Here is a 25,348-nt window from a genome sequence, read left to right on the forward strand (position 1 = left end):
TATAATTAAATAAAAATAATTAAAAAAATATTAAGCTTGGTGGAATCCATAACTCAAATTATGAATATGGTGGATTAAGTTGCGAAACTCGACTCGATCCAATGTGTCGTTGTATTAATATTTTAAAAAATATATCATCTTGAATTTTTTTAAAAACAAAACCAAGTTTTTTTTCGATCATTCAAATTGCTTTTGAAAATGCCAAGTTGACTGAGTCACGTTAGAACAATTTTTACATAGTTTAATTTAAACCTAAGCTAAACAAGAAGTCAGATAAAAAGATTTTAAGATTGATTCACCATCTACCAAGAAGTTTTATGTAGCTTGATACAAGCCACTTATTATAGAATGCTCTAAAACGCGTGGGTTTTTCACTGTAGCAGCATGTTTTTTTTTTTTTACTTTTGTTTCTTCTGTTTTTTACATATAATGTATCATTGTGCACACAGTGCACAATGAAACACTTGACTTTTTCTTTTTCTTTTTTCGTTTTTGTTTTCCTTTTTTTTTTTCGCCTATGGGTTTTTTTTTTGCTTTTTTCTTTGTGTTTTTTTTCCTTTAATGATTTTTTTTTTAATTTAGTTAGTTTGTTAATGTGATTTTTTTTATTTAGTTATTATATTTTTATTACATGGATCTCGGGTTTGACGAGTTAACCTAAATTTTTTTTTGTGTTTTTCTTTTTAATCAATTTTTTTCGTTTGACCCATTGATTTTTTTCTATTTAGTTATTAAACTTTCATGACGCGAATCCCAGGTTTGACGGGTTAACCTGATTTGACGAGTTTAACTCAGTTGATTCAGATTTTTTTTCTTTTTCCTTATTGGTAATATGCTTATGTCTTTTGTTTGTTTTTTTTTAATTAATTTTTTCCGTTTAGTTTAAATTGTTAATGTTCACTTTTTTTCTATTTCTTTTAATGAATGTTTTTTTTGTTTAATTTAGTTTGTTAATGTGAAAAAAATAATTATTTAGTTATCATACTTTTATGACATGAATCTCGGGTTTGACGGGTTAACCTGGTTTAACGAGCTAACCTGATTTTTTTTTGTTTTTTTTTCCTTTTTAATCATTTTTTTCGTTTAGTTTAGTTTGTTAATTTTTTTTTCGTTTGACCCATCATTTTTTTTTCTATTTAGTTATCAAACTTTCATGACGTGAATCCCAGGTTTGATGGGTTAACCTGATTTGACGGGTTAACTCAGTTGATTCAGATTTTTTTTCCTCATTAGTAACAGGCTTATGTCTTTTGTTTGTTTTTTTTATTATTTTTAATTAAATTTTTTTCTTTTTCCTCATGACGCGAATCCCTGGTTTAACGGGTTAACCTGGTTAATTCTGGGTTAACCCGTTAATTTTTTTTTCTATTTAGTTATCAAACTTTCACGACACGAATCCAAGGTTTGACGGGTTAACCTAATTAATTCAGATTTTTTTTCTTTTTTTCATTAGTTTTTTTCTTTTTAATTAATTTATTTAATTATCATACTTTTATAACATGACCTTGCAACCATATCCACATCCAAGCCTATTGGGTCTAATATTAAAGCTAGACCTAGATCTACTAGGTCATGCAAGTTTAATATTATTATTATAAATATTACTTTTGGGTCAGATATTATAACCAAACCCAAGATTCTTGGATATAGCCTTACAGAAAGACCCAACACTTTTAGATTTTAGTTTTTTTTTGTATTTTTTATAAAAAAAAATTAATCCACGGTATCGCGCGGCTTGTGTGACTAGTCTAGTTAAAACATTATGTGACAATTTCTTTTTTTTTGTCCAATCATGAAGAAAAAACTTTTGCTTGGCTAAATAACTTCTGCTTTTAGCAATAGGCTCCTCATATAATTTTGTTTCAAACATTAATTTTGTAGAAACTAAAATAATGTTTTTTTCATTAATAAAGATGTATTTTTTTTTATCTATTTTACATGCAAAAATTCATCTAATAAATTTTAATAAAATATATTTTTTATTTTATTTTTTAAACCATGACAATGTATTTAGTATTATAATTCAAATTGCTTTTTAAAAATATTTTTTATGAAAATTAAAATATATATATTTTTTAATTTTTGATATTAATATATATATGTTGTTTTTTCTTTCTTTGAAGAAAAGCAATTTAAAAGAAACGGTTTAAACGCACCGTTTTTCCAAACACAGTTGAAATCAGACGCGAAGACTGAGAGAGAAGCACCTTCTATTCTATCATCATTTCACGGTCTCAGTTAGGGTTTACCCTGTCTCTGAACTCTCTTTCTCCCCAAAGCTATGTCATGATCTAATTGAATTCTCCGAACCCGAACAAAAATCACCACTGTTTAAAACCTAAATAAATGTCAACAACTCTCCCTCCCATGGAGTGTTTACATGTAACTGAAGAATTTCTCCTCGAATTAAAGAGCGGAAACCGTAGCTTCCGTCTCCCTCACCCTGTACCTATTCATCGATTTCTCTACGAGCTATCATGGACCTTGGTAATACTATTACGAACTTGCTTTCCAATTTCACTCATCATCATCATCATTATTATTTATCCTTGAAGAATAATTTTATTTGTCTTGATTGATTCTCTTAGGTTCGAGGAGAATTGCCGTTTCAGAAGTGCAAAGCTGCTTTGGATTCTGTGGAGTTTGTTGATAAAATGTCTGCTGTAGGGTTGGGTTCGAATTTCGCTGATATCATTACTCAAATGGCTCAAGATGTTAGTTTTCTTGGTTCCTCTGCTTTAAATATTGAATATATCAGTTATTATGAATTTGAATTATTTGTTAAGTAAGAGTAAAATAAAAAAATTACTGCTTGAATTAACCTATGTCCGGATTTCTATTTTTTTCTATTTTTTTTTTATATCAGATGTTAGATAATGCATTTTTATGTGGATGATGGAAAAAAGAAACTTTGGGGGGTTTTTATATTGAAATCCTGAAGAATAGATGAGCAAAAATAGGAACAGGAGATAAAATTTGTAAGGGAAGAAGAATTTATAATTCAATAAGTGCAAGATTGCTGGCATTGTATTATTGTGTTTGCAAAATAATGACGGTCATCATTATTATTTGATATGCTATATTGTATTGCTTAATTATCACTGTGGCATTAAGAATCTAATTTTTTGATGTGTTATTATCTGTGGTAATCAACTAGTTTTATTGTAAATTCATGCGGTTGACTGATTTTGCAGCTTACAATGTCTGGAGAGTACCGATCTCGTCTCATAAAGCTGGTTAGTATTGATAACTTTTAAGTAAAGGCTTTGTTTGTGTGTTTGATGGTCATGTTTCTGTTTGTTTTTGTTGAGTGGAAATAACTGCTCTATGCTGCAGCTGTTATTTATTTTCATGTTTCCATTTTTTTTGTGTTATCCTTGTGAATTTCATTGCGATTAATGCATGATGTGCTCTTAAATTTTGTGTTTGCTTTATCAGCTCAAAATCAATATTTCTTGTTTGGAAACACTCAAAATTTAGTTTTAGTACATATGTGAACTTATAGTACTAAATGTTTCCCATGGGTATGCTAGTGATGCTTGCTTATCTTCCTCTCTTACTCCAAAGCATTATCTGCTATGTACTATTAGCATGGCTTGCTATGATGTGTATTTGACTACAAGTTCTTGCCTTTGCTTCATGTTTTGTTTTAGATGGAATATATATGAGAATATTTATTGAGACATGAGAATCTTTATTGAGACATAAGTGTTGCTCAGATTGTCCTTTTTCATTAAGTAGAATTTTGCCTTGGGGCTTGGAGGGTGGTGCCTTTTCCATTTAGTTTAATTTGTGAGTCTAATAGTTTGTTTGTCTAGTCTCTTCTGATTGTTAAGTGTCCATGTGGCATTTATTCATGAACATATACTTGCACTATGCCTTAGTTCTGAATTATTTATTTATGTGTCGGATGCCTTGTGTCTTCTTCATTGGTCTATATTTGGCTCTCCATGCTTTTTCTCAATTTGTGTGTTACTTTGTAGTCACTCTTCAATATAAAGTCGTTTCCTTCTTTTCAGGCAAAATGGCTAGTTGAATCTGCGTTGGTCCCATTGAGGTTTTTCCAAGAGCGTTGTGAGGTGGATTTTCTGTTCGTTTAAAATGTTTTTTCTGTTCATTATCTCATAAGCTTATTTGGTCTCTCAATTTTAGACCTTGTAACAAAGAGGTTTAAAATAGATGTTTTCTATTTGCAGGAGGAATTTTTATGGGAAGCTGAAATGATAAAGATAAAGGCTCAAGACTTGAAGGGCAAAGAGGTAAAATAGATTAAAATGTCAACAAGCACAAACTATAGTTTTGAATTTGGAGCTATTGCTATAATTAAATTTGGGTATATCTATCCCTGTATTTTCAATAATTTTAATTCTCTTGTACATCCTCTGGATTTTGTTGTAGTATTGCACCTATGATAGAACAAGAAATTATGTCAGTGTTTAGATGATTAATTGATCTTGCACTTGATCAAATGAAATTTGAGGAAAACATTGTGATTCTGCTTGTTCAACTGATATAGCTAGATCAACCAGCAACTTTATCTTTTCTTTGACCGTGATATTCACTTGCTGCAATTTAAATTACATTTTCATTAGATACTTCATCCTGTTTGCAATTGATATTTTTTCTATTGCTTTCAGGTCAGGGTAAATACTCGTCTTCTTTATCAACAAACAAAATTTAACCTTCTCCGTGAAGAGAGTGAGGGCTATGCCAAACTGGTATGCTAAATATTTGATTCTTTCTTTTCTCTTTGTAAAATTTTTAAGTTAATTTGTTGATCACCCTTTTACATATGTATGACAGTGGACGAAACATTTTGTTGTAATTAGTTATATCAGTACATGATATTTTTCATTTGATTCTTCTCTCATCATATAAAATACCAAAGGCTTTCAAGAAGAGGATTGCTTCCTTAAATTTCTGTTAGTATTCTTATGTTGGGAAGTATATTATTGCTTCTTCCCAATAGGTTTTCTTTGTAGTCACATGTGGCTCTGAAAATTTTATGCTCTTAGGTACTTGTTTAATTGTATTTTTACCACCAGTACATTAATTCATCAACAAAACTTGCTCTATGTTTCTTACAACCAAACAATTTCCTTGCATGAAAACAAATCATTTTTTCACTAGTGGTAGACTGTGCCATAAAGAATTTCATTTTTGCTTACATTATTTGATGATGACGGTTTCTTTAATTTAATCCAGTATGCCATCCTGGAACTGGAGTGACAATGCCACGTAACTTGTCAATTTGGACCGTCTAGATTGTGCATTAGAGTTTATTTATGTTTCGTTAGGGGGCTCTCCTGTGCACTTTTTATGTACTTGCTATTTTTGTTTGTTTTTGGGGGAAATTATTTTCTCGGCCCCTCTCTTATCTAATAAATGGTTGGAGCATTTTCTTGAACTATATGAATATATTGTTTTACTTGGAATTTAGCTTTTTATTTGGGATACACTGCTAACCAAAACTCGCATATTTATTATTAAACGAATCATTGTGTAAACTGTATCAAGTTGGGGCGTCAACCCCCCACCATATTTTTCTTTATCTGATAAAGGAAATGGAAATTATTACAATGTATTCTTTCTTTTTTGTTCAGCTTTGCATGATTTGATGCCTAGTTATAATGCTTTACCTAGTAATGAAAGAATTGGATTTTTATATCAAGTGGAAGTGTGGAAGGTGCAAACTAGCTGAAAATTGAAGTGTTGTGGGTCAGGGCCAAAATAAAAGATTAGCTTTTTTTTGACCAGCTAATGATGGATATAAGCCGGTATGGCTTATCTTTTGATTTGTTGAAGTTTGTCTTTCTATCTTCCATTATAAAGCACATGATATGTTAGTTATGTTCCCTTAGCTTTTGGTGAGCAGTTCTTACTTGAAGTCACTCTTACTCAATTTATTTAGTTATGGTATGGTCAGATAACTTTATTGGTTTGATGTTAACAATGTAATAGCAAAGATAGAAGAAGCAGAATTTCCTACAGGAAAGGGAAACATTGATCAAGAAGAAAGAAAACCATGTAGAAGAGGGCTGGAGTGTTTCAAAGAAAACCTTGTACGAGATGCTTCTAATAGACTGAGGAAATGATTTTCAATTCTGAATCAACAATATGTGCTGCCCTTTTCTTTTTCTACAAAGGATATGGTGTTATAACAGACACCAAGAAACCCTAGTCACCTAAACTATAAGAATAAAAATTCTAATAAAATACTATATTTTATTAATAATAATGACAACTAAATCACAAACAAATGAGTAAACTGTCTTGTTCCTATACTGTATCATTGGTCTAGCAGATGCAGTAGGTTTTCATTATGATATTTAGTGTTTCAGTGGATCTACAGGTTACTCTTCTCTGTCGAGGTTCTGAAGATACAGCTGAAAATACATCAGCAGCGACAATAGGCATCATTAAGGTTTTGACTTGAGCTTACATTTTATTACTTATTATTCAGCTTTGACCCCTTATTTTTGTTACATTTTCTCATTAATGCAACTTCTGCAGTCATTGATCGGTCATTTTGATCTGGACCCAAATCGTGTTTTCGACATTGTAAGCTGTTCCTGTTGGTTACTTTCATGCAGTTCATTTTGGTGTATTGATGCAGAATGGGATAATCAGAGGTTAATTGTCGGCTTGCAATTATTTGTTGATCTTCAGGTTTTAGAGTGTTTTGAACTTCAGCCTGATAGCAATGTCTTTTTGGAACTGATTCCCATATTTCCTAAGGTATAAAATATTGTTATTATGGTTGACATAGAAGTTTGGGCTTTAAATTATGCTCAAGTAACATGTGTTTTGGGTTGCTAATACTACTGATTTTGTTTTCTTCAGTCGCATGCATCACAAATTCTTGGTTTTAAGTTTCAGTATTATCAGCGAATGGAATTAAATAGCCCTGTGCCATTTGGGCTCTTTAAGCTTACAGCCTTACTAGTGAAGGAAGAGTTCATTGATCTTGATAGTATGTAAGTGGCTTGCCCAAGCTTTATTCTATAGCACAGTGATTTCTTATGGTTCTGTGATCATTGATCTCCTTAATACTAAATAGTTTGGAAGTTTCAAGAGCTACTAGTTAGAAGTTCTTTAACTGATTGTGTAAATTCCATCGATGTACTTTGCTAGTTGCCAAGAAGAGAATTGATAATTTGAAAATAATGCATCTGTTTACTGTAACAATTCATCAAGTGTTAAGATTATAATTAATTTGCAGATGGTAATGAAGAGTGAGATTTTTTGTTGATGCTGTTTTAATCACTCTTAATTTTATTTTAATTGTTTCCATGGTTGCCAGCCTACTTCAATTCACCTTCAATATGAAGTTCGTCATGTGCAATCATGTTTGTTGTGGGATAGGATAGTGTTCCTTTTAGTGTAATGCCTCAGGGTCTTTTAGTGGTGTTCCTTTAGTGGATAAACAGCAGGAAATGTGTGCTCTTTTATTGAGAGGGGTATTTTATTGTCAATTACTCATTCTGACCTAATCATGCATCCTTCAAAACTCTATAAGATACAAGACAAGGGTCTTTATAATCGTACAATACACCAACAAGGCATTTTCATCCTAATTGTTTAGCCAACCTTTCATCAGATATTGCTTGTAGATTTGAACTTATGTGGGAAAGGGAAAAACAGTAGAAAACAGAAATTACTGCAGAATAATGGCTAAAATTAAGATAAAATTGAAGTTGGAACAAGATAATTGAGTTTAGGGTTTGTAATAAAATATTTCGATAAAAAAATAAAAACTATAAAATAACCCTAGCAGCCTATTTATATTAGTTACCGCCCTAGATCCTTGTAGGAAAAGGATTGCTAGTCTTAGTCTCCAACTAAAAATTGCTAGTCTTAGTCTCCAACTAAAACCACAGCCTCTAAGAAAATTCTTTAAAAAGTCGCATGCTAATCACATGACCCTAGATTAATTAAGCAACCCTAATATCAGAAATATAATAAAATAGATTCTAAAGAAAGCTGCTGTGTCAAGTTTCCTCAAGAATTTCTACTCCTAATAAAGGATTCTGTAATTTGAATCAACATATGTTCTCTCGGGATTCCTTCATTCTTTAGATTTTCCAGGCTGTTCCTAGGAGGGAATAGTGACAGTCGAGTGAGGTTGCTTAAGGTCTGAATTGTACCTGGCAAAACAAGATCCAAAATGTCAAATAGTAACTATTTTAGCTTATCCTAATTGATAAACCAACCTGTGCAGGATCACATTCCTTTACCTGTGTTAAAACATTTACTTAATTATTCATTCCTAATCTGCCAGAAAAAAAAGAAGAAAACCTTACTGGGATTGATCAAGCAGCTGATTTCAGCTACTCACTTTGGCAACGCACTTCAGATTTTTGCTGTGAGAAAATATTGTTGTGTTACATACATACTACCTGTTTCTTCTTTATATAATAGTCCGAAGTTTATGCTGTGCTATGCCTTAGTTCATGTCTTTATTTTGCATTTTAGCAGTATTTTTCATTTTGTTTGATTTTTTGTAATTTGCTTATTTTTCATTTTGCGTTGTTGTACCTATTGGTTATATGATTTTTCTTTTTATCATATGTACTAATTTAATTTGCACATCATTGCAGATGTGCACATTTACTCCCTAAGGATGATGAGGCTTTTGAGCATTATAACACGTTTTCTTCCAAACGATTGGATGCGGTATATTGCTAATTTTAGCATTGCTGCTTATAATAGTATTCCTCTATATCTTTTTACATTCATTTTCTTTTTTACCTTTTGTAATATATTTTCCCATCATTTTCAATTTAATGGTGTTTGTCAGTGGTTTGTAGTGCAGACTTTAGATGTTGCTTTTTCTGGTTGTTTGAAGTGTTTGTGTGCTTTGTTATATTCAGAGAATGCTTAATCTTAATCTTTTTATAATGCTTGATTTTATTTTCTATGCAAATTTTGCAGGCCTACAAAATTGGAAAAATAAATCTGGCTGCTACTGGAAAGGACCTCATGGATGATGAGAAGCAAGGAGATGTGACAATAGATCTTTTTGCTGCCTTAGACATGGAAACTGAGGCAGTAGCTGAACGATTCTCTGATCTTGAAAAAAATCAAACTTTGGGCTTGCTGACTGGTTTCCTTTCTGTGGATGACTGGTAGGTTTAATCTTGAGATTCTGCTTGTTAGGAAAATATTTTCTGAGTCAACCTCATGAAAGAGAACAAAATATTTTCCATGGGACTACCAATTCTGAATATATCTAACACATCACCTAACCTATTCCACCACCACCACCACCACCACCACCACCACCTCACAACAACAACTACAGGCCTGCCCCTACCAGCACTACCGCCACCTTTTTACGAACATAACAACTGCTGCAACCCACTTCTTTAGCGCCTATGCCCACACCAGCACCAGCACCAGCACCAGCACCAGCACCAGCACCAGCACCAGCACCAGCACCAGCACCAGCACCAGCACCGTGTTGCTATCGTACCTCACAACTACCAAAGAAAAATAATTTATTTTTCAAGAAATTGTTTTTCTTAATATAGTTAAACAATGTAAAATAGCTCTTTTTCTAAGATCCAGGAAGATGTTTCAGCAAAATAAAGACCATAAATATCCTGAATTTCTCAGTTAATCCCCCACTCGTGAAAAGTTCTTGCTTTGAATTGCTTGCATTGAACCGAATTGGATATCTAACGAGGAATTCTAGAAATTATAGCTCAATGAGAAAAAACAAGGTGCATGAAGCCCAAAGTTCTTCAGTGATGTTGTAAGATTACATTTGAACTTCAAATTTGATGATGCACTAAGATCTCAGGACTGTCACCTATCCCTACAAAGCAATTGTCATGAAAGCTTTTCAACAAAGAGATAAGTAAAGCTTGAAAGGTCCAAGTCACTAGCTCTGGTCCACCTGGTTTCTTTTCTTCCTACATGCCCATCAATGTCCTCCATCATTCCCTTGCTGTCTTTTATCTGGCTACCATTTTCCTCTTTATCAGTTGGCAACCACTTCAAGTCATCCACAAAAATGACACCACATTGCTGAGGAACTTTTTCATGTTCATTTACCTTTGTTTTTCTCTTTGAGTGATTTCCAGAGTTGCTCCTGTTACTCGCTCTCTTTTGATTGAATCAATGTCATATGATGATGAGATGAATCTCTGAATGTCTATCATATTTTCATATACATTCTGTTCTGTTAATATTTTATGAAATTATCTGTTGGCTTGTGGATGAATGGTTGTTCTCTACTTGCGATATTTCTTGGCCTCCATTTTACTAATTTAGTCTTTGTATTGTGTTTACCTAGAATATTTTTCACTGCCTTTTCTCTTGAACGCTTGTTCTCATTTTAGACTGTACTAAACTGTTGATTTAATATGTTCTGCAGGATTGTTATGTTGACTATTTTTTTTTTGTTTTGTTCTCTCCTTTCTGCACCATGATTCTTATTGATTGAATAATTTTTGGACCCAATTTTTAAATATTTGTGAGGTTCATATAGATATTCTTGAATATACTATGTTAGACATTTTTGCTACAGTTTACTTTAACCTACTTTGTTATTTAAAACTTAATTGTAAAAGCAAATGCCAATTAATGTGCTTTGGTTTTGTTTGCTTTAGTATTTAAAATAATTGTTTTTCATCCTTGTTTTGATCCCTTCTTTTTATTCATTGTTTAACGATCTAGGACTTTTCATATATATAATTAAGCTTAGAAGTGGATGAAAAGAAGGAAGAAAACAGGAATAATATATTTTCATCCATTGTTTATATGTTTTTATTTGTTACAAAGGAAAGGTTTGAACTCTGAGACCTCGTGGGGGATGAGGGACACTAGTGGCAGTTGAGCTACTAGCTCATTGGCCCATTGCTTAAATGCTGTATCTACTGGGAGTTATGTTACTCACTCATTTTTATTTTGGACTCTAGGGGTATGGGATGAAATTATATCGTTTGGTGTTTGTTATGTTTTTTGTCCAAAAAATATTAAAAAAGGAGCTGTATGAGTGGTTTTGGGAGTCTTTTTTTTTTTTGTAAACTGTATCAATCTAGTTTCACTATTAGTAGAATGTCACAAGCTCTTCTCCCATTGCAATAACTTGCTTCAAATCCCATTAAAAAAGAAGGCTTGAATAAAAAAAATTGCCAGCTCAAACATATGGATTCTAGTTTTTTTTTTTTTTTTTTTTTTTTTTTTTGTATTTGCCACTGAAATGTGCTGGGAGACCCATAGTTTCATTGTACTGCATAGTTTTTCCCCAAGGTATCATGCTCATGTGGCTTCTTCTTTGTCAGGTATCATGCCCATATACTTTTCGAACGTCTCTCTCCTCTAAATCCTGTTGCACATACTCAAATATGTGGTGGCTTGTTTAGGTAAAGTCAATGTTTTGAATTTTTGAATTTGTTTTTATTGACCATGTTTATACCTAAAGTCCATGTGAATGTGCACTAAGATCAGTATGTAAATTTTTAGAATTTAATCTAAGAATTCTCTTTCTGTGTTCTCATTATTTCTGCACCCATTGCCATGGAAAATTTATGAACTTTCATTGTTTGTTTTTGATGTGATATGTATTCAGGCTCATTGAAAAGACGATCTCATCAGCATATAATATTATTCGTCAACCACATGTTCAAAATTGTGGGTCTCCAGCAGTTGCTGTTATTGATGCCATGGATGTGACAAGTTCTTCAGGCCATGTCTCTTTAATTGATCTTCCCAAAGAATTTTTTCAGATGCTTGTAACAGTTGGACCTTATCTTTACCGTGATACGTTATTGCTGCAGAAGGTGCGTGGTTGAATTTTTAATATTTGGTGAATTTTTTTCTTCTACATTGTATAGTTTTATTTTATTTTAATTTTCCTGCTTGTTTCTTATTGGTAGGTTTGTAGAGTGTTAAGAGGTTACTATATGTCTGCACTTGAGCTTGTAGATAGTGGTGATGGAGCTCTAAATGGTGAATCTCTTATTCCTAGAAATCGAGTTCTTCGTTTGCACCTAAGGGAAGGTAGGTCAATGGTTGAGGAAGCCCTGGGAGCATGTTTACTTCCTTCTTTACAGCTGGTACCTGCAAATCCAGCAGCTGGGCAGGAGATCTGGGAAGTAATGAGTCTCCTTCCATATGAGGTTGGCCTGACATTATTACTGTCTTTTGCCCTTTTTTTATATTTTTTAGATCTGAAAGATAATATGGCTAAATTACTCGCTGTTTTTCCCAGGTGCGATATCGTTTATATGGTGAATGGGAAAAAGATGATGAGCGGAATCCAATGGTTTTGGCTGCAAGGCAAACAGCCAAGGTACCATTTGTATATCTTAATTTACTGTTGCAAGCTTGGTGCTTTAAGTGACTCATACCCTATTCATTTATATTTACTGGTGTTTGTTTTATACTACTCTGTTATCATGCAGTTGGATACTAGAAGGATATTGAAAAGGCTTGCAAAGGAAAATTTGAAGCAGCTGGGTAGGATGGTTGCAAAATTAGCGCATGCTAACCCGATGACTGTCCTTCGAACTATTGTTCATCAGGTGCTGTTTTTATAGGAAATGATGCATTTGTTGTAACTGATATGTATTTTGTAAATCAAATCTAAGGGAAAGTTATTTGCTGGAACTTTGGCATGCAGATTGAGGCATACAGGGATATGATCACTCCTGTTGTGGATGCTTTCAAGTATTTGACACAGGTTTGAATTTTCTCTTGATTTCTAATGATCTTCTTCTCCTTGAGCATTTGAAATCTAATGTCATTCTTAGCCATAAAAGCTTCTTGTGTTATACTTAAGGATCTGTCTTCTTTTACACTTCCATAAACACTGTAATTTGACAGTTACATACAATTTCTGCTGCAAAATATCAAATTTATGCTGTAATGATACGATCTGTTTTAGTTATTGACATAACCAATCTAATGTTCAAAACCTGTCATCGATTAAGTAAATCTGAACAATAAATCATTGGAATCATCTGTCACTAGTTTAGCCTGCCTTCCTAGCTGCAGTTTGTGTGGGATGAATGTAACTGTACTTGTAGCCTTTTGAAGTTGAGAAAATCTTTTGGTTGTCACTTATCAGCTTGCATGCATCTCTTTATCATTGTTATTTTTTTAGATATAATGCTTGCGCTCTTCTCCTGAATCTCTCTCTAGCTGAATAAGATATATGCTTAAGTGGACATTATGGACCTGTTTGTTTTTGTGTTTCAAAAGTGTTTTTGAAAAAAAAAAGAATTTTTTTTTATTTTTTTCTTTACTTCAAATTAATATTTTTTTTGGTGTTTTCAGATTATTTTGATATGTTGATGTCAAAAATGATTTTTAAAAAATAAAAAAAATATTATTTTGATGCATTTCCGAGCGAAAAACACTTTGAAAAGCAACCGCTACCACACTCCCAAACACCCCAATTATAATGTCTTTGTAATTACTCCCAATCTGATTGTGATTTTTTTTAGGAAAGTGTAAATGCCACTTTTATGTCATCAATTATTAGAGAATGAAAAATAAGAATATTACATACGTTACTATGGTTATCCTTATTGGTAATATCTACAGATTTAAGAGGCTGGGAAGGTAAATGCCTGATTAAATAGCATTTATTCAGGTGAAACTCAATGCTCTATTAAGTGCTTTGAAGTTTCGGACTCTAATAAAAGGGGGTAGTGATATGATCTGCAAGCTAGAAATGAAGGAGCTTACAGCCATGCATATTGGTTATTTCTACTGAAGTTGTTAGAAAGATGGTTTTTGGTGAAATGAGGAGAATAGATAATAGATGCAAACCTTCTATACTTTTTTTTTTGTCCTTTGGGTCTATTATAAGCTTCTAATGTCTTAGACCCTAGTCTAAGTTTCTTGCTTATTCGTGCAGTGAACTTCATTTCTTGTTTTCTACTCTATCATTTGATGTGACAATGGGAGTATCATTTGGTGCATACCTGAAACTTTGGAAGATAATTTGATTAAAAGCTTGGATTGCTCTTTCAAGTATTGAGGGTGCATCATGTTTGGAAAGGGTTCCTAACAAGTTTTTTTTGCAAGTGTAAAATGCATAAATGTGTTGAAGTTTTAACATCTATTGTTTGACCATTATTTGTTTGGACAATAGCTAACAATGGGAGTGCAGGATTGTGATGGATCATAAAATCTTCAATGATGCCCAAGCTGATAGTAAATAGAAACAACACTGACAAAGCATTAAATTAAATAGTTGCTAATTACTATTCTGCATGGGAAACCATTCTGTCCAAACAAGGAAGGTCTTTGTGGAACTGTACCACCTACAATGTTTAATTTCATGGTTTTAGTTGTTTTGGCCTATTATCAATATGATTATCATTTCATCTTCCTAAAAATAATGCATTCTCCCTCTGTAATTAATATTGATGTTTCTAGGTTTCCTTTCCCCAATTTCCCACTGCAAATTATGTCTCTATATTTTTTTTAAAACTGCCCATGTTAAAGACCTTTGTTTCCTTTTGTCATGTAATTCAGGATGGGAATTTCATTGTTTCATCTAAAAGCTATATCAGCGTATTTTCCAAGGCAATTTGAAATTGAAGTTTTTTACTTTCTTTCAGTAGATAGGATATAAACGTAGCTGATTGAATTTGTGCTCTTAAAACTGACCGGTAGCTTCCTCTATTTCAATGCTAAATTGGAAGTTTAAGGTTGGCCATTCTGTAATTGACTAAAATGGCATGATTTACGATGCCAACAAAGTAATTAAAAAAAAAAGAAGAAATAGGTATTGATGAAAGAAAAGGAGGTACATGGTATATTCAAACAAAAAGAGGTTTTGGAAGTTGATTGTTTTTGTTTTAAAAACAATGGTAATGATATTCTGTTTCAAGGGGAAAATGAAGTATTGCTTCCTGCAGATGAGACAGAGAGATAGAGCAGACCTTTAGATAGGAGGGAAAGAGATTGCAGATATTTTTTTCTCCTTCAATCACATAGAAAATTGTGGACTTAAATTGCTTGATGAAAATTACATAATTAGCCTTAATTAAATTCCTTACATAATATGATACTGAGGGTATTTTTATGTCTAACAAATGTGGGCATCCTGTTGACCTACCCAAACTAAAATCAACTATGGATGTATCTGGATTTGGTATCTAAGCGGCTGCCACCCAACTTGTACATCCATAACTTGACACAGAAAAAAATTATTCCTGGAAATTAATCTGAACAGCAAGCACACCAACAAATATTCCAGTCCTAATCCTGTTGGGCCTTCCAACATGAATTGTGAAATTTATGGACAATTTGTGTATACTATTATGTAGTAATGCTTGTTGACGCTCATTTCAATGCATCTCTTTTTCTCTTCAGCTTGAGTATGATATCTTGGAATATGTTGTAATTGAGCGGTTAGCACAAGGTGGTCGTGATAAGCTGAAGGATGATGGCCTTAATTTGTCAGACTGGCTTCAATCACTGGCTTCATTCTGGGGTCACCTGTACGTATATCCTCTACCGAAACACTAGTTGTCGTCTTTATTGTATTTTTATACCTGTAGAATGTATATGGCCCACCCATCTGTATCAAAACCAGTGTAGCATGTTAACAAATATGGCTGCTTAGCAGGTGAGGATTCAATGTTCGTGGTTTTTAATCTATTATAAAGGTTGCTTGTTGTGATTTGATGTGAACAATCACAAGTATGAGTTTGGTGTCTTCCCTTTTTGATTTCTGATTTTTATATTTGCTTGTCCACCAACTTTAATATATTTTGCATGAGTTGTATTAGAGTCACTCTGTTAAACCTTTCTACTGAGAATTTTAGGTGTATCTCGGGATGCTTTACATCATTTTCTGGGTTGAAGATTTGACTCAGCAAAATCTGGATATTGGGAGCTTAGACTGTTGTGGATATTGCTGGTTTTCTAAGTCTTTAATTTATGAGTCTAGCTCACTTCCAACATGCTTTGCAGTGAATAGGCATTAATTGGAAAACTCTATGGGATTTAGAGATGGAAACAATGTAACGTTGTCTGAATTGGAAATGACATCTGAATAAGAGAGTTAGTTAGAAGATAAAAGAACTTCAAAAAAAAAAAGAAAGGAAAATTGAAGAGAGGTAGCCCGGATTACATTATTCAAACATGAAAATATTGTTATTTACTTGACCTCCTTTCAAGTCGACATGCTTGAGATTGGAGGTCAAAAAGGTCCTTCTTACAGTGATCATTGAGATTCATGAGTGTGACTTTGTTGGATGGTGGTTTTTCTATGAATCAGTGGTGGAAATTTACCATGAAACCAGGCTTGTGCTAAGGGGGTTGGTTGCTTGGTTTATCAGGATTGCATTGTTCAAATTTCTCGCCGGTTCTATTTCTTCTTTGCCTCTTCAAGATAAATATTCAGATAAGATTAATAAACAAAACTTATTCAAAGAAGGGCCATTTCTGACTCAGAGGTGGATTTTTCAGTGAAAGGCTTTCTCATGCAACTTGGAATATTGGTTTTAATAATTAAGACATTATTGGAAAATGGTATTGAGCATATGTTGAACCCTGAAGCAAGAAAAATGGATGGGGGATATAAAATTCATTGTTGAAAGGTTCTTGATGTTGAAACTCTCTAGATGTGATTGATCGTGGAATGTATGAAGATTTTCCTGCATGGTTACACTATTTGGCAGGTTTTCCTCAGCCAACATTTAAATGACTGAGAATTGGTGTTTAATTTACCGTCCTCCTTAAGAGATTAGGTTTAAGTATGGTCTGAGATTTAAAGGCAGTTTTGTTCTGGATATTTCAGATTCTTTTCAGACTTGTCTTTCTCTTTGATGCTTCTTTCAATGAGTGTTTCCAATAATTTTTTACATGAATGTGGAAGAAATGTACACTTGGTCAGAACTGATGTTCACTACATCATTCTACCAATGTGAGCCCTCCAGAAGTGTATTGTTTTGCTGTGAGATATGTGTTCTGAATAAGGGGAGAGAGCACTCCATTTTGATTTTGGCTACATTAGCTTGTATAGGTGATGATATTTGTGCTCTTCAGGGTACCACAGTTTCTTCATGATTTTCGATAGCATGCATAGCTAATCTGAACCCCATATGTAGCCTGGAACCTTTTAAAGGAAAATCAAATTCTGTGGAGGCAACACTTGGAAATTTGTCAGGGCTCTCAAGGTTGCCTGACTATTCAGTAATACATTGAATGGGGTTCACGGGAGTACACAAAAATTCTCTTTTCTTTGTATTGATTATAGTGCATGTGCATAGATTGCGGGGGATCTTCAACATGCAAAATACTTTTAAATTCTTGAGAAAGAATGTCTCATATGAACATGTCATGTTCATAAATATTTGTTCTGGAAATTTTTGAGGTTGCACAATTGTCTTGATTCCCTTATCTTTTGTGAAGTTCTGGGAATTATGATATGTAGTTTAGTGTTTCTTCTTCTTTCTTTCTTTCTTTCTTTCTTTCTCCTTTTAATTTCTTTTGTGTTGTCTTTGCACAATGATCCAACTAGGTTGGTGGGGAATACTGTCTGGGGTTTACTGGCATGGCTAATTGTTCAGTTGCAACTTGGAGATTGGTGCCTATTCTAATTCTGTGCTTTGCATATTCACCGGATAATTGTCAAGGACCATTTTCATAAAGTTGGAGTTTCAAATACCTAATATGCCCCTTGCTATTGTTTAATATTCGATTGAACCGATTTCACAGAGGGGGATGGGAGTGGGAAGGCAATGCTGCTTTGGCTGTTTTATGGTAGACTTGTAGTCTAGGTTTCAACTCTGGCGAATGGAAATTTTTCTTATTTCCTGAGAGCTGCTAGAAAGGATGTGGTGAATCCTAATGAACTGTCATTGCTACCTTCATACATCTTAGCCATAGGAGCATGGAGTTTGCAGAGAAAAAATGAAACCTCTTGAACACTGACGACAATTAATCTGTTTATGGTCAGACTTGTGAATTGCTTTTTGGTGCTTCTCTAATGATTGCTGGTTCAGGTCACTTACTGGGATCCTTATCCTCTTCAATCATTTTTTCTGTGCCTAATCAATGAACTTTTTGAGGGATTCAAGTATTTCTCTTCATTATTTCATCATTGTCCTTTACCCCCCACTTTTGATGGTTTGTCTCTTTATCCTGTTTGAGCATTATATTGACAAAGCTCTTCTTCTCGATGTTATTGTCACCTTTATATGGATAATCTTATAAGCACAAAATTATTCAGGGCTACTGAAAATTTTCATTCCCATGTACTCATGGGCAATATCATTCATTCCTTTTGCATGCGACCCTTCTTATCCATTCATAGACATAAAATACCCAGACACAGACATCTAAATCAACATGTTCCAAATTTGTATGTATAGAATGTGCTCAATTCATTGTTCAATGTACACTTATCAAGTGTATTTCTGTCCCTAAAATTCTGTTTTAATTGCCAAGCCCTCATCGAAGGTGTGTATTCCCTTCATTCTTCACTCTTTCTTTTTATTCTTGCATATATCCTATGCAATCCAGAAGTCCCAATTCTTTCACCGAGTAGCATTTCATGAGTTTGGATAAGGTCTGGTTGAAGTAACTAGTGTGGCCTTTGGGTTTGATAAGTCATAAAGCTGATGAATGAAGAAGTGCTGGAAGGTGGATGTGATATCAATGGATATACCGAAGATGCTTTTGCTGTCCTGAAGACTGGTTTAATGATGTCATTCATATCTATGGCTGATGCCTGGTTTTGTTCCAATACCTTATGAACAGAAATTTCACTACAGTCTGAAAGTAGGCAAGCTTGTTTGGGGGTTAGATGTAGCAGATAGAGGAACTGTGGGAGGTAGGAGGCATATGATTTGGTTAACTATGAGATTAATCTGTAAGATTATGAGGTGAAGTCCCTTGAGATTTTGGTGACAGAATCAGAGAGTTTGAACCAGAGAACTAATGATGAGGTCTGCAGGATAATAAGGATTTTCTATAAACTTATGTATATGTGTGTGGATCAATAGGAGGTCTGATTTCGGCCATGTTGATTTGGTAATCTATTTTTTAGTCTAAGGTTGTATCAATTTAGTGTAGGAGATGCATTTATTCACAATAGATGTTTCCTTAATTAACCTGTGGTGGTTCCATTACTGTTTCGCTCTTCATTACTGTTTGCCTAGGCTTCCTCAGCATGCTGTTCTATTATAATGAAATATTACTCGAGCATGAAAGTTAATTGGTGGGTTTGGTCTTTACTAGATTGTCATGAGAACCAATTACAAGAATCCTGTTGATCTATAATGCTCTTATCAGTTAGGTGTGCATCACATGTTAGTGTCTGAATGTTGTGACAGAACAGTGACCTGGGTGATAATGGTTTTGTTTATTATACTCCTGTATGCCGAATGAGCCATGTCTCGTGCTTCAAAACACCAAGTGCAACTATGTAAGAAAATATTGAGGAGTAATGAACATAAAGATATTGAGTCATGTCTGAACATCTGTACAGCCTCCATGTTTGCATGTAGTGCTTGTTGTATGTGTATAGAAGTGTGCACCATTAGATGCATGAGCTCGCATGTGTGTCCAGCTATGACATTGAATAATATATTTTCTTGCCAGGTGCTCTTCTTATCCTGTGTTTGGGTAAATAAGAGTTTGACTCTTAGTGTTTCAGATTGCTCTAGAGTGGCTCCTTGTTAAAATTTCAACAGATACCTTCTGAAGTGGTGATTGTTGATTTCCCTTTTTAGTAGCTTTTGAATTTAGTTGAACTGCTATGATAACGCACTAAGTTTGAAAATAGTTTCATTAAGAAATTAGAGACCAATTCCACCTGAATATGGCCCACAACCTCACCTATGTTTAATGAAAATCATCAAAGCCTTTCATAATTTATAAGATGATTGCCTTTGCTTGTTTCCTTATTCACTCTTTTTCTTCACTTAAAATGCAGTAAGTTTAATTGGTGGAATTATTTTAGTTTGGGTTCACTCTTGTTGAGATCACTTATGTGGCTGCTTGTGTCTGCCCAATATGGTCTCTTATTTATTAACTGCTACGTGTTTAAGAGATACTTAATTTGTTGTATGATGCAAAATTTCTGTACTTGTTCATAATATGTTATGAAGTTCTGGTGTTTTCGTAGTCATTTGATGAAACACCCATCATTTCCTCTCTTGAGATCTACTGTGATGGAATTATTTTTTCTTTGTAGTTATATAAATTATATTGTTGATGAACTTCAAACTTTATGTAAAGAACTACCGTTTTTTTTTTGATGACCTGAAATTGAATGAAGAGAGTTTTGTTTATTCCCAGGTGTAAGAAGTACCCATCTATGGAATTGAGAGGCCTTTTCCAGTATTTAGTGAACCAGTTGAAAAAGGGCCAGGGGATTGAGCTTGTTCTTCTGCAGGTATCATTCAGATCTAGAAGTTTTGGACTTTATTAATTATTAACATAAACTAAAGCATGTGGGGAAAGCACTGTAGCTTTCATCACAAAACATTGTGGATTGCTAGTGTCTCTCCCTTTTTTTTTTTTTTTGCTTACTCTTGAACACATGATTTTTTTTCCTTTTCCATTTCCTTTTCCTTTTTTTTTTTGTTTTTTTATGATTTTTTCAAAATTATTTGTCAAATTTTGTTCTTTTTATTTTGTCTTTTTATGAGGTTAGTGTGGTTTGCGAGTTTGTCAAGATAACTCCGGTTGCCCCAGTTGCCCTAGTTTATGGGTTTGCTGGTTTTTTTTTTCTTTTTTTAGTTGAACTTGGCTTTTTTATAGTCTATTTTTTTTCTCATATACTAAAAAAAATAGTTTTTGAGAAAAATCATGTTATTAAACTTTATAAAGTAACTCAAATTAACATAAACTAAAGCATGTGGGGAAAGCATTGTAGCTTTCCTCACAAACACTGTGCATTGCTACGACATCCCCCTATATTTGTTTTTTGCTACTTGAACACATGGTTTTTTTTTTCCTTTTCCTTTCCTTTTTGTTTTTCTTTTTGTTATGATTTTTTCAAAATTGTTTCTGTCAAATGTTATTCTTTTTTATTTTGTCTTAATATGAGATTAACATGGTTTACGGGTTTCCCAAGGTGACCTAGGTTGCTCTTGTTTACGAGTTTGGTGGGTTGTCTTTTTTTTTAATTGAACTTGAATTTTTTTATAGTCTATTTTTTTCTTATATAGTTAAAATTTTGTTTATGAGAAAAATCATTTTATTAAACTTTTTAAAGTTAAAAAAATTAAAGGGTGTAAGAAAACTACTGTTCACCCACACACATTGCATTGTGAATGACTAGTAATCCACAATGTTTTGCTTTCTTTTTTTTTTCCTTTTCCTTTTCTTTTTTTAATTTTTGTTATGATTTTTTTATTAAACTTGTTTTTGTCGATTTTTACCTTTTTATAAGGTTAGCATGATTTGCGGGTTTGCCAGGGTAACTCGGGTTGCCCTGATTTACGAGTTTTGTGGGGTGTCTTTTTTTTTTTTTAATTGAACTTGGATTTTTTTATGTCTATTTTTTCTCATGTAGTTAAAAAAGAAAAATAGTTTCAGATAAAAGTCATATTATTAAATTTTATAAAGTCCATGGATCTATTTACAGGTTTGGTTGGTTGACTTGATTTATGGGTCTGACAAGTTTAACCTTTTTTAACTAGTTTTTTTTTTTTTCATCCTTAGATACTGGGTTAATTAGGAATTCAGTTTCATCCTTTTATGAAGTCATCGCAAATTAAAAAAAAATCTCGGTATTGAGTTGGTGTTTGATTTCGTAATCGTCTATTTTTGTTATCATATAGTTAAATAAAAAAATAGTTTTGAAAAAAAAAACAAATAATAATCTCCGTAGAGTCTATAGTCCAGTTCACAGGTTTGGTGTACTAGCCTGACTTACTTGATTCACAGGTTTAACAAGTTTACCTACCAATATGATATGTTTTTTTTTTGGTCTTTTAATTGTTTTTAATTTTTTTTTTCAATTTCATCATTTAATATTAGATTGGTTGGGAAATAGACTGCATTATGGATTTTGTTTGCTTTCTATAGGGAGAATTGTCTCAAATAAGTGTATTTTTAGGTTGGTGCTCAATTTTATGAGTATCCATTTTTATCATATAATTAAATAAAAAAAATTTATAAAAAAATGTTATTAAACCGAATAAAGTCCATGACTCGGGTCGCAGGGGGACCGAGGTTGATCTAATCTGTCGTTGGCTTAATATTTTTTGTTAAAATATCATCTTGAAGTTTTTTTTAATGCTAAGTCATGTTTTTATTGATCATCAAGGTTGCATTTGGACGCATTTGGACCTATAAAATCAATCGATCCCATACCGTTTAATTAAAAACTTGAGTTAGGTAAAGAGCCAAGTCAAGAGGTTTGAAAATTAACCCACTTAGTCAGGTTTAATAACACATTTAATGAAAAACTTAATATTTTTTTTACATTAAAAAAAGAAATTGGTCCGACCCGCGGTGGAGCACGGGTCAATATACTAGTAACTTCTATCTAGACATTCGAGTTGTCTGTTAACAGTGGAGCTTGTGATTTTTTCAGGAGCTTGTTCAACAAATGGCAAATGTTCAATACACAGAAAACTTAACAGAGGAACAGTTGGATGCCATGGCAGGGAGTGAGACACTTCGGTATCAAGCTACTTCTTTTGGAGTAACAAGGAATAACAAGGTCTCAATGCTCCCTTTAAGTGTTCCAAGCAATTTTAGCCAGTTATGTTTCAAGTAGTTGATTATTTCAATGGAGGCACATATCTGAGTATATTGATGGTTTAGTTTCTTCCTGAATTTGGATTCCATGTGGGGGGGTCATGAATCATGTGTTTTTTGTTTTCACTTAGATATATTTTAATGAAGGGTACATCTACTCTCTCTTATATCATCGGGAAATATTTAAATTTTAGTCAAGCAGAAGTGAAGTTGATTCTTGTAATGAGTGCCTCTAGTTTGAGATTGATGTAAACTTCATCTATTTACTTTTGTATCATCTGGGAACATTTATGTTTTTGACAAACAAAAGTGAATGATGTTGATCGTTGTGGTCAATCCCTCTAGTTTGGGATTGAGGCTACTGGATTTTATTCTAATATTACAACACCCGAGGTTATGTGATGTCAAAATACTCTGATATTGGGCTCTCTCCGCATGGAGTCCTAGACCATTTAAGTAAGACAAATGAAAAAAAAGAAAAGGAAAGGAGGCTAAAAGCATTTCCTGTGACCTGGTGATTTATTTAACCCAGTTGCGGCACGCCCAGCCCAACATGTGAAACTTGCTATTTTAAGGTTTACCATATAGCTTTTGGAAATACAAGATCTTTTTGGAAATGATGTAGGATTTTTTTTTCTTTTTCCTGCGGACTCTATTTGTTGTTGCTCAAAATACAGATTCTTCAGTCACCTAAACTTTCTCAAAGAGCAACTATATGCTATCAGATTAAGCTAGGTATCCTAGGGTTCCCTCATGGGCCTGTGCTCTCTCTCTATATTCCTGCTGATAGTGTACCATGCTTATGATTTGGTTTACATTTCCTACCATTGCTGAACTTGAGCATTTATCTGCAAGCTACTTGAACATGAAATTGTTAATACAAAGGATGGAAGTCTTGACTGTGATCTGAGATTTTGCTTTTACACCTCAGCCATTCCCTGAGTTAATTTCAACATGTCATGCTGACTAACAAGCTAGGTTCTAATTTATTCTCTCTGCAGGCGTTGTTCAAATCTACTAACAGGCTTCGAGACTCCTTGCTTCCTAAGGATGAACCAAAGCTAGCGATCCCCCTTTTGTTACTTATTGCTCAACATCGATCTGTGTAAGGAGTAGAACTTTATTTGTATAATTGCTTAATTTAATAGATATTCTTCCCAAAAATATTTTCTGAAAAGGAAGCATGGAAGTATCTGTAAGTTGCTATGGATGTTTTGGTTTTTTGATTTTGCCTACATTGACATTTACCCTTTTGCTTTCTTTGATCTATTAAAAAAAAAAAATATTTTGCCTTTCATTTCAGCATGGATGATTTTGAATTTAGCGTCTTTATATGAAAATCTGTTTCCATCAAGTGCAACATGTCTCTGAATATTCTTGTGTGCACGTTTGAAATGGTTGTCCATCTCTGATTGTTTCTTTGTATATAGTCATCAATGTTTATACAATTTGGTCCTTTTTCTAATTTAATTCTCTCTTTGACTGTTTTAATTCTTGAGTAATTTTGCTATTTATATTTGTAGTCCTCTTTGGGTGTCTGTCTTAGCTTTTGACATGTTCTTTGTGAGGCTGTCCTCACAGCTATGCTGTTGTTTTCTGATTTGAGAACTATTGTAAAGGCATGTTTCATAACAGTCATGTTTCATAACAGTCATGTTTCCCCTATGAAATAGACTCTGTCATCGACAATGTAAAGAAGAGCCACACAACAGTTTTGGATTTGAGTCCAGGATCTTTGATTTGAAATTTCGTTTCCTGTTTTCCACTTGTTTTCCAATGTCCTATATACTAAACTCCTTGACTTGATGCCAGGATCCTTGAAATTTCTGATTACTGTTTTTTTTTTTTCCTTCCACCTCTAAGGTCACAAACAATTCTTATCTATTCTGTACTTCCAATATTTTTATACTGATAGATTGGTTGAATACCTCAGTAATTTTTCATGGGATGTACCTGGTGCTGGTTGGACTGCTGACTGTTCATATTTTTTTCCTCCAGGGTTGTCATAAATGCAGATGCTCCTTACATTAAAATGGTCAGTGAGCAGTTTGATAGGTGTCATGGAACTCTTCTTCAATATGTGGAATTCCTCTGTGGTGCTGTGACACCACCCTCTGCATATGCTCAGTTAATTCCCTCTCTTGATGATCTTGTCCACCTGTATCATCTTGATCCTGAGGTCTGTCCCCCCCCTTCTGTGTGTTTGTGTGTATTGCTTGAGCTCCTAAATTTTCTGTATTTTGTTGATCAATTTCTCCTACTATGTCTGCTTTGTCATTTCTACATTACCTTGAAAGAGTTGTTTGCTGTGCATTTTTAATTTAGTTTTTATGAAACCTTGTGCTTGAACATAACTTTAAATCTGTCATTTTTCTCTGCATTTTAGGTTGCATTTTTAATATACCGCCCAGTCATGAGACTCTTCAAGTGTGAGGGTAGTTTAGAGGTTTTCTGGCCCTTAGACAGCAATGAAACAGTAACTACTACAAGTGCAAACCTGGAGCCTGAAGCTAGAGAATATTCTGGCAGAGTGATTCTGGATCTTGGCTCTCTCCATAAGCCTGTAATGTAATAATCTTGTCTTTCAATTTTTTTGCCCTGGTAGATTTCTTGGCATGTGATTCTTCTTCTTATTCGATAATGAGTGATTTTACAA

General features: G+C 33.5%; 1 protein-coding gene across 8 annotated transcripts in view; it reads left to right on the plus strand.

Annotated features, from left to right (window-relative positions):
* Nucleotides 1–2,169: 2,169 nt before the first annotated feature.
* Nucleotides 2,170–25,348, plus strand: part of LOC133670167 (THO complex subunit 2-like) — a 29,462-nt gene continuing 6,283 nt past the window's right edge. For 5 of the 8 annotated variants that reach the window (XR_009834018.1, XR_009834017.1, XM_062090667.1 and 2 more), the window contains exons 1-24: nt 2,173–2,487; nt 2,589–2,714; nt 3,195–3,236; nt 4,020–4,079; nt 4,197–4,259; nt 4,638–4,718; nt 6,353–6,424; nt 6,514–6,561; nt 6,670–6,738; nt 6,844–6,977; nt 8,601–8,676; nt 8,935–9,128; nt 11,292–11,372; nt 11,579–11,789; nt 11,886–12,128; nt 12,221–12,301; nt 12,414–12,533; nt 12,632–12,691; nt 15,340–15,467; nt 20,278–20,374; nt 22,526–22,654; nt 23,694–23,797; nt 24,691–24,871; nt 25,079–25,260. Coding sequence is in view for 6 of the 8 variants with exons in the window: in XM_062090667.1 (XP_061946651.1) it covers nt 2,347–2,487; nt 2,589–2,714; nt 3,195–3,236; nt 4,020–4,079; nt 4,197–4,259; nt 4,638–4,718; nt 6,353–6,424; nt 6,514–6,561; nt 6,670–6,738; nt 6,844–6,977; nt 8,601–8,676; nt 8,935–9,128; nt 11,292–11,372; nt 11,579–11,789; nt 11,886–12,128; nt 12,221–12,301; nt 12,414–12,533; nt 12,632–12,691; nt 15,340–15,467; nt 20,278–20,374; nt 22,526–22,654; nt 23,694–23,797; nt 24,691–24,871; nt 25,079–25,260 (2,723 nt within the window). In the remaining 2 variants the exon portion in view is untranslated. Of the gene's footprint in view, nt 2,488–2,588; nt 2,715–3,194; nt 3,237–4,019; nt 4,080–4,196; nt 4,260–4,637; nt 4,719–6,352; nt 6,425–6,513; nt 6,562–6,669; nt 6,739–6,843; nt 6,978–8,600; nt 8,677–8,934; nt 9,129–11,291; nt 11,373–11,578; nt 11,790–11,885; nt 12,129–12,220; nt 12,302–12,413; nt 12,534–12,631; nt 12,692–15,339; nt 15,468–20,277; nt 20,375–22,525; nt 22,655–23,693; nt 23,798–24,690; nt 24,872–25,078; nt 25,261–25,348 lie in introns of all 8 variants that reach the window. The other 3 variants (XM_062090672.1, XM_062090669.1, XM_062090668.1) reach the window with 3 other exon arrangements.

This window comes from Populus nigra, chromosome 12 (genome assembly GCF_951802175.1).
Source record: "Populus nigra chromosome 12, ddPopNigr1.1, whole genome shotgun sequence".
In the NCBI taxonomy this organism is placed as follows: Eukaryota; Viridiplantae; Streptophyta; class Magnoliopsida; order Malpighiales; family Salicaceae; genus Populus; species Populus nigra.